This window comes from Cebus imitator, unplaced genomic scaffold (genome assembly GCF_001604975.1).
Source record: "Cebus imitator isolate Cc_AM_T3 unplaced genomic scaffold, Cebus_imitator-1.0 Scaffold526, whole genome shotgun sequence".
Classification (NCBI taxonomy): domain Eukaryota; kingdom Metazoa; phylum Chordata; class Mammalia; order Primates; family Cebidae; genus Cebus; species Cebus imitator.
The window spans coordinates 1,119,430-1,130,778 of NW_016107841.1; the positions used below are offsets into that span (position 1 = coordinate 1,119,430).

At 47.4% G+C, this 11,349-nt stretch overlaps 1 protein-coding gene and 1 non-coding gene across 5 annotated transcripts in view; both read left to right on the forward strand.

The window, feature by feature from the left end:
• Nucleotides 1–5,820, forward strand: part of GINS4 (GINS complex subunit 4) — a 21,928-nt gene extending 16,108 nt beyond the window's left edge. For all 4 annotated transcript variants that reach the window (XM_017514563.2, XM_037733463.1, XM_017514564.2 and 1 more), the window contains exons 4-8: nt 457–570; nt 2,656–2,753; nt 2,863–2,951; nt 4,781–4,871; nt 4,962–5,820. In XM_017514563.2, coding sequence (XP_017370052.2) covers nt 457–570; nt 2,656–2,753; nt 2,863–2,951; nt 4,781–4,871; nt 4,962–5,058 — 489 coding nt within the window. In that variant the 3' untranslated portion in view covers nt 5,059–5,820. The remainder of the gene's footprint in view (nt 1–456; nt 571–2,655; nt 2,754–2,862; nt 2,952–4,780; nt 4,872–4,961) is intronic.
• Nucleotides 5,821–10,952: 5,132 nt separating this feature from the next.
• Nucleotides 10,953–11,093, forward strand: LOC119468901. Its single transcript, XR_005197709.1, has one exon. It is a non-coding gene; the product is annotated as a U4 spliceosomal RNA (small nuclear RNA).
• The last annotated feature ends 256 nt before the right edge of the window (nt 11,094–11,349 follow it).

The following is an 11,349-nucleotide window of genomic DNA, read 5'->3' on the forward strand; positions in this document are numbered from 1 at the left end:
CTCCCGTCCATGCACTCCCTGCTCCCACAGCCCCTCACTACCCACCCTGCTCTTGTAGCCTCGCCACCTGGCACCTGCAGACATTTCTGTTTGTGGTCCCTAGCCTAGATGATCTGAGCGTAAATCATTGTCACCTTCAGAGAAGCTCTAAAACGTGGGTATTACACAGTTTCTCAGCTGTTGTTTTAACACTGCTTTTTCCGTGTGCTGAATTATCTCCTTTACAATCAGATTGGAGTTCTTCTGGAAACCTCTGGCTGAACAGATTCTATTCAAATGGTCATTTTCTAAAAGTAAATGACTATTGTTGACACGTCATACAATGATAAAGAAAATGGAAACTCACATGATGATTTTTTTGTTTTCCTTGGACCAAAACATAGTCTGGGGTTCTCAACGTTGCCAGTGATGATGGTCAAACATGTTTTTTATCAACTTTAGTTTCTCGTTTAATAGGAAGAAAATCTCAGGAGAGCCAAAAGGGAGGACCTGAAGGTCAGCATCCACCAAATGGAGATGGAGAGGATCCGCTACGTCCTCAGCAGCTACCTGCGGTGTCGCCTTATGAAGGTTTGGCGTGGAGATGCCTGGAGGGATGGAGGCAGCGCAGTCTGGAATGCAGACTGAATGTCCTGGGGAGGAGTTGGGCTGGGCCCAGGAGGGTCCAGGACCCGAAGCCGCTGCTAAAAGCCCAGTGTCAGTGTAGTTAAAGTGTAAGGAGGGCAAGAGATTGCTCCGGGGAAGCACAGAGGAACATGTCTTGCCTACAGCAGGGACACCGCACACATTGTTAGTTTGTTCACCTGCCGTGTGAATGGGGCCCCTCCATGGCGTTGCTGAAGTGAGAGTTCTCGGCATTGGTGAATACGGAATGCTGACTAGAGGGTAACTCGTCTCCAAAACTATTTTGTCTGTCAAACGGCCAGTGTCAACGTCTAAAGAACCAAGATGACTTACATTCACCTATAGCTTTGTGGCCATCTGACTTACAAAACTGAAATGTGAAACATCCCTATTTTATAACCCTGGGAAAGTCTTAACTTCCTTGACATTTTTCATTTGGCTCTATGTGTCTCCTTAGTTATTACAAAGAAAATGCATTCTCTCTTCTGCATGAGAATGTTCAGCTATCTTAAGACTGCCCACAGTCTCTCTGAAGTCTTCTCCTAGGCACACATTTCAGCCATTCCAACCATTTCCTCTCCTGATCTCTTCTCTAAAAAAAAGTTCTGGTTTGTCTCTATCCTTCTTAAATTACACTATCTAAAACTAAACACAGTATCCCAGTTGTAGTTTGACCAAGTTTGTGAAGAACAGAACGATCATTTCTCTTATTCTGGATATTAAGCTGGTAAATGTCAGCCACATCACACGAGCGTATTTATCACGTGAGCATATTGACGAGTATGATGCCCAAGCTCATTCTTCACTCACATGGACACTAACCCCTTTTCAGATGATAATTTCTCCAGCCAGTCACCGTCCTCTATTTGTATGGCTTACATTTTGGCTCCTTAAGTGTAGGGCTTGATACTTACCCTCTTAAACTTTATCTTATCAAACTGGGCCATTTCCCTTGTCTCTGGAGCCTGATCTCATCCCCTAATGTATTAGCTGTCTCTTAATACTTTATGTCATCAGCCCCTTTGTTTTGTTTTTGTTTGGTCCTTCTTTTTGTTTTTGTTGGAGATGGAGTCTCGCTCTGTCACCCAGGCTGGAGTGCAGTGGCAGGATCTCAGCTCACTGCAACCTCTGCCTCCCAAGTTCAAGTGATTCTATTGTCTCAGCCTTCAGAGGAACTGGGATTACATGCTTCCGCCACCACGCCCAACCAATTTTTGTATTTTTAGAAGAGACAGCGTTTCATCGTGTTGGCCAGGCTGATCTCGGACTCCTGACCTCAGGTGATCCACACCCACCTTGGCCTTCCAAAGTGCTAGTATTACAGGGGTAAGCCACTGTACCTGGCCCACATAAGGTTTTTGATGACATGCTTACCAAAGCTGGTGATGACCAGCCAGTGTAGTAGCTCATGCCTGTAATTCCAGCACTTTGGGAGGCTAAGGCAGGTGGATCACCTGAGGCCAGAAGTTCAAGATCAGCCTGGCCAACATGACAAAACCCTATCTCTTCTAAAAATACAAAAATCAGCTGGGCGTGGTGGTGGGTGCCCGTAATCCCAGTTACTTGGGTGACTGAGGCAGGAAAATTGCTTGAACCTCAGAGTTGAAGGTTGCAGTGAGGCGAGATCGTGCCACTGCACTCCAGCCTGGGTGACACAGTGAGACTCTTTCTCAAAAAAAAAAAAAAAAAAAACTTTATGTGATAATTTCATTAATTGGACCGTGGCAAGGATCTTTCACGAAAGACTTCCCTGCAGTTTGACATCTACCCAGTGAGTCAGCTTTCTTTGTTCAGCCACTTAGGAGTCTCCCAATCTGAGCTGTCCCCCAGCCCCAGGTCCACAGCTTACCTGCAAGGGTGTCGCAGAGACGTTGTCACGTGTTTTATGGTATGCCTGTCCACCCACCCCACCCCACCTCCAGGCCACATGTCCTTCCTCAGGAGGATTGTATAAACCCTCTTCATGTTAACCACGTTCTTCTCTTTGACTTTTGCTGACGCTTCCATGAAGATTTTGCTTTGTCTTCACAGATAGAGAAGTTTTTCCCTCATGTCCTTGAGAAGGAGAAAACCCGCCGAGACGGGGAGCCTTCCAGCCTTTCCCCGGAAGAGTTGGCCTTTGCCAGAGAGTGAGTGGAGTCGTTGGCGTGTGGCATCTGGCTGGTTCAGCATGATGCCCATCCTGGAGGCCTGTGCACTGCTGCCATTGCCACAGTGATTTGAATTTGTTTCTTTCAGGTTCATGGCAAACACAGAGACTTACCTGAAAAATGTTGCCTTGAAGCACATGCCCCCTAACTTACAGAAGGTGGACCTCTTCCGGGCAGGTAAACAAGACATCTCCCTGCAGGTGGCCCAGCCATCGTCAGGTGCCCCAGGGTGGGATCCTGTCTTCACTGTTTTTACCCAAATATGGAAAGATAATTATGTAGATAAACAAAAAAGAGGAAGGATTCTGGCTAAAAACCAGAAAACTCATGCAAAGCAGATGCAATAGTAGGCGTTTGAGCATTGCTTCCATGTTCCCTGGGGTGGACTGAGCCCCATGGCTGCCCTGGTGGTGGTAGATGCAGGCATGGAGCCACGTTCGCCTTTAGCAGCCATCTGCTGAGCCCCGGTCAGGTGCCAGCCGTCCCAAGCACCAGTACTGCAGAGGCCACGCCAGCATTGCCCCTGCTCCAAGGGGCTGGCCATCTCTTCCTCACAGGTCCCAGAACACGCAGGGCCCGTCCGGCTGGAGGGGAGGGCTGAAACAGGAGGCTAGGGAGACCTCCAGTGATTCCCTGTGGCCTCAGAAGTGGAGCAGGGTGGAGGGTGTGGGGACAGGAGGAAGGGGAGCCAGGGAAGGGGAGCTTGGCCAGAGCCCCTCCTCCTGCCTCTTGGTGCCAGCTCCTGAGGGCTGCTGAGTGAGGAAAGGGAAGTATGGGCAGAGCCCTTCACCTCGGATCAACCCACTGATGGGCATACAAGATAAAGCCCATATTCCTCAGTGTTTCACAATGCCCCACATTCAAGCAAGACCTCCTTAGGCAAAATTGCCACGCCAGAACAAACGCCCACCAGGGGACTGGAGCCTGCCATGTCTACAAGCTGAGCTTAGTGTGCCGAGTCCACCAGCTCCAGTACACCTGAGCCCTGGAAGTTCACCTCTGCCCAGTCTGTGCTGGGGCTGGGGGCCACATGCCCACCCCTATGGCGATGGACCAAGGTCTTAGTCCCTTCGGCCGATCCGAGTTCTGGAGGCCAGGCAGTTCAGAATCCAGGCCCCCACAGATTCAGTGCCTGCCAAGGGCCTGTTCCTCATAGATGGCACCTTCCATGTATCCTCACAGAGAAGGGAAGGGGCAAGCAGACTCTCAGGCTACTTTTATAAGGTCATTAATCGCAGTCTCTGTGTGTCCTAGTCTCCTCCCTCCTGCTGCCTTTTTCTTCTGAGACCAGGTCTTGCTGCGTCACCCAGGCTGGAGTGCATTGGCGCTGTCATAGTGCACTGCAGCCTTGAGCTCCTGGCTCCAGAGATCCTCCCGCCTCAGCCTCCCAAGTAGCTGGAACTATAGGCGTTTGCCACCATGCCTAGCTATTATTTTTAGATTCTTTTTGTTAGAGAGAGTCTTGCTATGTTGCCTAGGCTGGTCTCAAACTCCGAGCCTCAACTGCTCCTCCAGCCTCAGCCTCTCAAAATGCTGGGATCACAGGCGTGAGCCACTGTGCCTGGCCTACTCTCATAAGGCATCAGTCAGATTGGATTAGGGCCCACCCTGCTGGCCTCATTTTCACTTAATTGCCTCTTTAAAAGCCATTTCTCCAAATACAGCCCCACTCTGAAGTACTGGGAGTTAGGGCTTCAACTTACGAATTTTGGGGGACACAGTTCAACCCATGACACCAGGAGCAAGTCAGACCCATAACAGACTTGTGGAACCCTGAATTGGTCAATTTACTGAGCCTGCATGAGGAAAACAAAAGGCCCCATCCATGTCCAGTTCTCTCCCTGGTCAGCCACTCTGTCTGCAGAAGTGGAATGGGCTTAAAAGAATTGGAATGGGCTGGGCTCCTGTCTGAACCCTGAGTGTGCCATACCATTCATCCCAGCAAGTTTTCCTTTATTGATTTCGTCAGCCAAGAATTTCCTGATCACATTATGTTTTCCTGGCAGTTCCCAAACCAGATCTAGATTCTTACGTGTTTTTGAGAGTGAGAGAACGACAAGAAAACATACTGGTAGAACCAGACACAGATGAGCAGGGGTGAGTGACATGCGTCTTTCGCGGTGGGCACATTCCTCCCGACGGAGGGCAGCCGAGCTCTGCAGGCAGATGTGTTTCCTTCTTTTTCAGGGACTACGTAATTGACCTGGAGAAGGGCTCACAGCACTTGATCCGATACAAAACCATTGCACCTCTGGTTGCATCTGGAGCCGTCCAGCTGATTTAAAACTAGACATAAACAAGGATGAAGACCTGGAACCCTAGAGAAAATACTAGAAAGCCCTCATTTCACCTTGTGCCAGAGGACAATAATAAAGAAGTTCACTAGGCATCAGACATTCCTCAGCAGTGCTGCGGGTGGCGGGCGTGTGGAGGAGCTCCAGGCAGGATTGCTCCTGCTGCCGCACGTCCTGTCTGCTGTTTCAGCCGGTGTCAGCAGGTGGGGCCATTGCTCTGTTTATTCTGCACACTTGGCAGAGCCGCAGAGGCTCTCGGTTCCTTTCCCCTTTGTAGTAGTTTCTGAGCTAAGGAAAGTCAGGCGGACATAGTTCCTAACAGGGCATCACTGCCTGTGATCGGGGCTACATTTAGCCCTGACCTGACAATGGTAGGAGAGTTCATTTAGCCTTTCTGCTGGGAAGATTGTAAATAAATTAAAGAAAACAGCTGCGGCCTTCTCCCGTCATACATCATTAGACTGTGTGAACTAACATTTTAGAGCCTCTGATATTGGACTTAAAACCAATTTCCGTCATGCTTAACTGAAAATCACAACTAAACCAATAAACCATTATTAAATTTCCATTCTGCGGCAGAAGGCACCTCTGGACGGCTCCGGCTTGTAGTCTAATGAAGTCTGTGCTCCCTGCTGTTAACCCACAGCCCTCCCCAGCCCTCCAGCGGCTTTGCCAAGCCAGCCTCCAGGCCATCTGGCTGTCCTTGGCCAAGGCGCTGTTAACAGTGCGACGTTAACCATCCTGTATTGTGACCTCTGTGGCTGCTTTTCTGGTTTAAGTCCTTCACTTTTTCAAGGGGAATGGATGAAATGAACCTAATGTGCATGCAGAGTCTCACAGTGATAGTGGAAGGAAGGATGTATAGGCAGTGAATGAACGATCATTCCATGAAACATGATAAAAAACAACCTGCACTCCATTCTTCCTTGATGAAGTTGGCAGATTTTCATTTGCAGGATATGGGCTACAGGGTAACACTGCTGTCATTTCCAGGAGAAATCAGTAGGGGAAAGCAAGGGAGGGTTTTTTGTTTGTTTATTTTTTGAGATGGAGTTTTGCTCATTTCCCAGGCTAGAGTGCAGTGAGCAATCTCAGCTCACTTCAACCTCTGCCTCCTGGGTTCAAGATATTCTGCCTCAGCCTCCCGAGTAGCTGGGATTACAGGCCCCCGCCACCATGCCTGGCTAATTTTTTGTATTTTTAGTATAGACACGTTTTCCATGTTGGCCAGGCTAGTCTGGAGCTCCTGACTGCAGGTGATACACCTGCCTTGGCCTTCCAAAGTGCTGGGATTACAGGCGCCAGCCATCTTGCGCGGCCTAATTTCTTGACAGAAGTATTTGATACTCATGCATTGTCTTTACCGCCTTCAGCTGTTTGTTAAACAAATGTGCACTGAGCACGCAGTGTGCCAGGCATAGTTCAAGGCACCAGTGCTACAACCAGGAGTAAGACATTCAGTCCCTGCTTGGATAGAGTGAGAAGTGCCTTGCAGAGAATTAGAACTGGGTGACTTACCAGGGACACTGGACTGGGTGGTCTGGAAGGGTCTCACTGGAGAGAGAACATGTAGGCTGAGATCTGATGAACAGGAAGGAGCTGCAATGCAGAAGTCAAAAGGAAGGGCATTCCAGGCAGAGAAGGCAGTCCGTGCAAAGGTCCTGAGGCAGAAGCAAGCCTGGCAGATGTGGGTGTGGGCCTGGCTGGAAAGCCCAACTCAAAATAGAAAGTGGTACAGGGTAAGGTCTGAGGCAGGCTGGACCCAGATCTTACGGGACCTTGGTAATACAGAGATCCCACAGTCCTGAGAAGTGGACAGGTCTGTGGGAATCAGGAATTTAGTGGTAAGCTTGAGATGAGAACCCAAGTCTCCATTTCCTAGTCATGTTCTCCCTGTGGTGCTAAGCCCAGAGACCCGAGCTGTTACCTAGACCAGTGCTTCCTCAGCCTGACTGTGCATCCCATCACCTGGAGCTCACCTTGAGATGTAGGTTCTGAAACAGTGGGGTCCAGGATCCTGCCTTTCTAAGGAGCTCCCACGTCATGCAGTTGCTGCTGGCCTGGGGACCACATTGAGTGACGGCTCTGTGTCCTCGTGCCTCCAGCTGCTGCTCTGTACATGCCCAGCTGCACGGAGTAGTTTACATCCTCTAAAGCCACAATAAATTGCTCAATTTCCTAAGTTACCTCTTTAAGGGAAGACTGGTTTTGATCTGTCATTTTTAAATAAAGAAGTTGAATTTCAAAACAAAGTGGAATAGGAAATGGTGTGGCTTGGTCGACATTGATTTTAACTTTGGTTCATGGTGAGTTTCGCTTTATTGTTAGCAACTCGCCACTGGAAGCATGACAGAACATTTCATCAAGTGATGGCATCATCCTTTACCATACGCTTGCCGCTAGCAAGTCCACTCTCCCTGAGATGTGCTTACAGGCCCCTGTGTGGGTTTCCCCACCGCAGTCATCGTCCGTCAGCTGTGACCTTGCTGTGTGTAGACACTCCATGCTCACACCCCAGCAGGCCGCCTGGCTTTGCATCACCCTCAGAGACATCAAACTTCCCCCTGTGGTGTACAAGTGTTAGCCAGGAAGCTTGCAGAGTGCTTCATTTTTGTTTTTGTGTTTTTGAGACGTCACCCAGGCTGGAGTGCCATGGTGCGATCTCAGCTCACCACAACCTCCCCCTCCTGGGTTCAAGTGATTCTCCTGCTTCAGCCTCCCTAGTAGTTGGGATTACAGGCGCATGCCACAACACCCAGCTAATTTTTGTATTTTTAGTAGAGACAGGGTTTCACCATGTCAGCCAGGCTGGTTTTGATCTGACCTCAAGTGATCCGCCTGCCTCAGCCCAAGTGCTGGGATTACAAGGCATGAGCCACCACGCCTGGCCACAGAGTGCATTTTTGAGCAAACATATCATATGTCAATTCTTCATATAGTGTTCTTTAGGTAATTTATCTTGGGAAGCCAAATATCCCATTTAGAATTATTTAAAAACTGATTTTTCAAATGCATCTAATCAACTAGGTATGAAAGCCCTTTCATTGTATTGTCCAAAAAAACCTTTGCTTTTTAAAAAATGCAAAATCAATATTCTGTACTTATTTAACAGATTTGGTTTCAAATACCATAGCTATTTCCGAAAAATTGGGTATTTATTCAGTGGCTAAAAAACAACTATTGGGGGTATTCAACGAGATGTACTGGCCCATGCTTGGGGCTCACACCTGCAATCCCAGCAACTTTGGGAGGCCAAGGCGGGAGGATAGCTTGAGCACAGGAGTTCCAGACCAGCCTGGGCAACATAGTGAGACTCTGTCTCTACAAAGAATAAAACAATTAGCCTGGTGGTCTTGTACATCTCTGTAGTCCCAGCTATTTGAGAGGCTGAGGTAGGATTGCTTGAGCCCAAGAGGTTAGGTTGCAATGAGCTATGATTTCACCACTGCAATCCAGTTTGAGTGACAGAGCAAGACCTTGTCTCAAATATATATTGGAGATTCTGCAGGCAATTAGAATATTTAATTTACCAAGTTTATGCGTTAAGCTGTTTTTAAAGTAGATTAACTTGTAAATTCCACAACAAACCTATGCAAGGAAAACTTTGAGGTCTTGGAATGAGCAAAAGATTACTGGCTATCCTTCCACCTAATGCATGATCCCTGTGGGTTGTGTGCCTGTGTCTTTAAATAGATTATTTTACAACTCTATAGGGGTACAAGTTGATTCATACAAAACTTATAATGATGTATTTCTTGTCTTGCTATGCAAATGATTCCTGCCCTTGGCAATACAAATGAATTTTGTCCTGTTGAGAATAAAGTCAACCCCTCATTTGATTTGCTTTTGGGGGCGGGGGTGGGACGTAGTCTTGCTCTGTTGCCCAGGCTGGAGTGCAGTGGCACGATCTTGGCTCACTGCAACCTCTGCCTACCAGGTTCAAATGATCCTCCTGCCTCAGCCTCCCGAATAGCTGGGACTACAGGCATGTGCCACCACACCTGCTAATTTTGGTATTTTTAGTGGCGACGGGGTTTTGCCATGTTAGCCAGGCTGGCCTCGAGTCATCTACCTTCCTGTGCTTCCCAAAGTGCTGGGATTACAGGTGTGAGCCATGGCGTCCATCCTCCTTTTAGAGTTGAGATAGCAGACTCCCTTGCTGAAGGCCACATCGCTTCTAAGTAGAGGAGATGTGATCAAACCCCAATGAGGCCAGGACACCTGAGTCCATCCTTTTCATCTTACCGTAATCTTTCTTTCCGCAAAAGAAAAGAACATCCAAAAATGTTTTAAGCAGCGATAGCTTTACTGGAACAAGTTCTCATATTCCAAAAAGACTCATTTGAGGGAAAAACCACCACTACCATTCATATTGCTTTAGAAGAGGTGGCATTTTTCTCAACATAGTTTTCTGATTTAAGCAGGTCCTAGTCTATCTAACACACAATGCTGACAGATTCTGCCCAGCTTGTTAAGACAAGGAAAACCACTGGGAATAAAGTCAGCACACAGTTACCTAAGTCTTGCTTCTTGTCCAGTTCTGTTAGGTTCTATGGAAATAAGAATAAAAGTAAATGACTATTTTTGCATCTAAGGAATTTACAATTAATCCTAAGAAGATGTCTTAAGTGTAAACCTAAAAGTATGAGATTCTTTGGCTCAGAAGAAAATTTTCCTAACGGCCAGGACTAAGGTTAAGAGGAAGTTATTTTCTTGGGTTCAGAGATTTGCATATGAATGTTTTCAGCCTCTTAAGTGGCTTAAAACAACTTGGGACCCACAGTTGCTGCCAGCTCAAAGGCAAATGTTTTTAAACTTCAAATTGCTGCTTCTGTTATTGCTGAACCTATAATTTTCCTTAAACAGAATTCTGACCATTTCATTGCCTCTCTTAAAAAGCTTCAGTGGGCCGGGCACAGTGGCTCACGCCTGTAATCCCAGCACTTTGGGAGGCCAAGGCAGGTGGATCATCTGAGGTCAGGAGTTCAAAACCAGCCTGGCCAACGTGGAGAAACCCTATCTCTACTAAAAATACAAAAATTAGCCAGGCGTGGTGGCCAGCGACTGTAGTCCCAGCTACTCAGGAGGCTGAGGCAGGAGAATCACTTAAACCCGGGAGTTGGAGGTTTCAGTGAGCTGAGATCTTGCCATTGTACTACAGCCTGGGCAAAAAGAGTAAAACTCAGTCTGAAAAAAAACAAAAACAAAAAAAAACTTCAGTGGTTACCCATTGCCTACAGAAAAGGAAACGGTAAAGGAGATTAATATTAATCTGTGTCCTGGACAATACGCAGATTGCTTTTCACAAATTATCTTGTTTAATCCTCATAACGGCCCTAAAGCACCAGCTCACCACCGTACCCCAGCTTCCTCGTCAAATTGTCCTTTCTCTTTCCCTAAATAGTTTCTAATCCCTTTTTTAATACCTACAGTTTTACTATTTTATCTTTATTAAAATCCCACCAACATTCTTTAGGGAATTAAGTAAGGTGTACAAGTTTTATATTAGAAATCCTGGAGTGATTTGGGCACACACAGCTTTCTGGTCTGCCTGCAAGCTCGCTTCCAGAATGGGTCATGAAAATAACTGAAAAATGGTCTCTCCCACACCCAGCTTCACATGTTAAATAAAGCATGTGCCATCCACTCCCAGTTCTGTTTGCAGGGTTGCCTGCCCTCAACCTCCGGACGAGTGGTTTGGCCCTCAACCTGGGTGAGACTGTGGCAGGCCTCCCCTGTTTGTGCCATCTTCTGGCATCTGAAGCTTTCTAATGTCCCGTCAACAACATAACATGTCTACACTTTGACTCCTCTTTAGTGAGCTCAAGAGTAGGCCGCTGCCCACACTCTTGTCAACAGGTTAACAAATGACACGAGAGAGCCTAGCTTTGCGCAGTGGCAGTATCATAGCCAATGAGGTTTATCTGAGGCGCGATTATTGCTAATTGAAAACTTTTCCCAATACCCCGCCATGACGACTTGAAATATAGTCGGTGTTGGCAATTTTTGGCAGTCTATACGGGGACTGAATCATTTAAGAAAAAAGAGAGAGAGAGAGCCTAAGGGCTGTTTCATTAGTCCATTTCTCTTGGTTCTCCAACTTTTTTTTTTTTTAGACAGTCTCACTCTGTTGCCCAGGCTAGAGTGCAGTGGCATGATCTTGGCTCACCGCATCCTCCACCTCCCAGAGTTCAAGTGATTCTCCTGCCTCAGCCTCCCAAGTGGCTGGGACTACAGGCGCACACCACGATGCTCAGCTAATTTTTGTATTTTTTGTACAG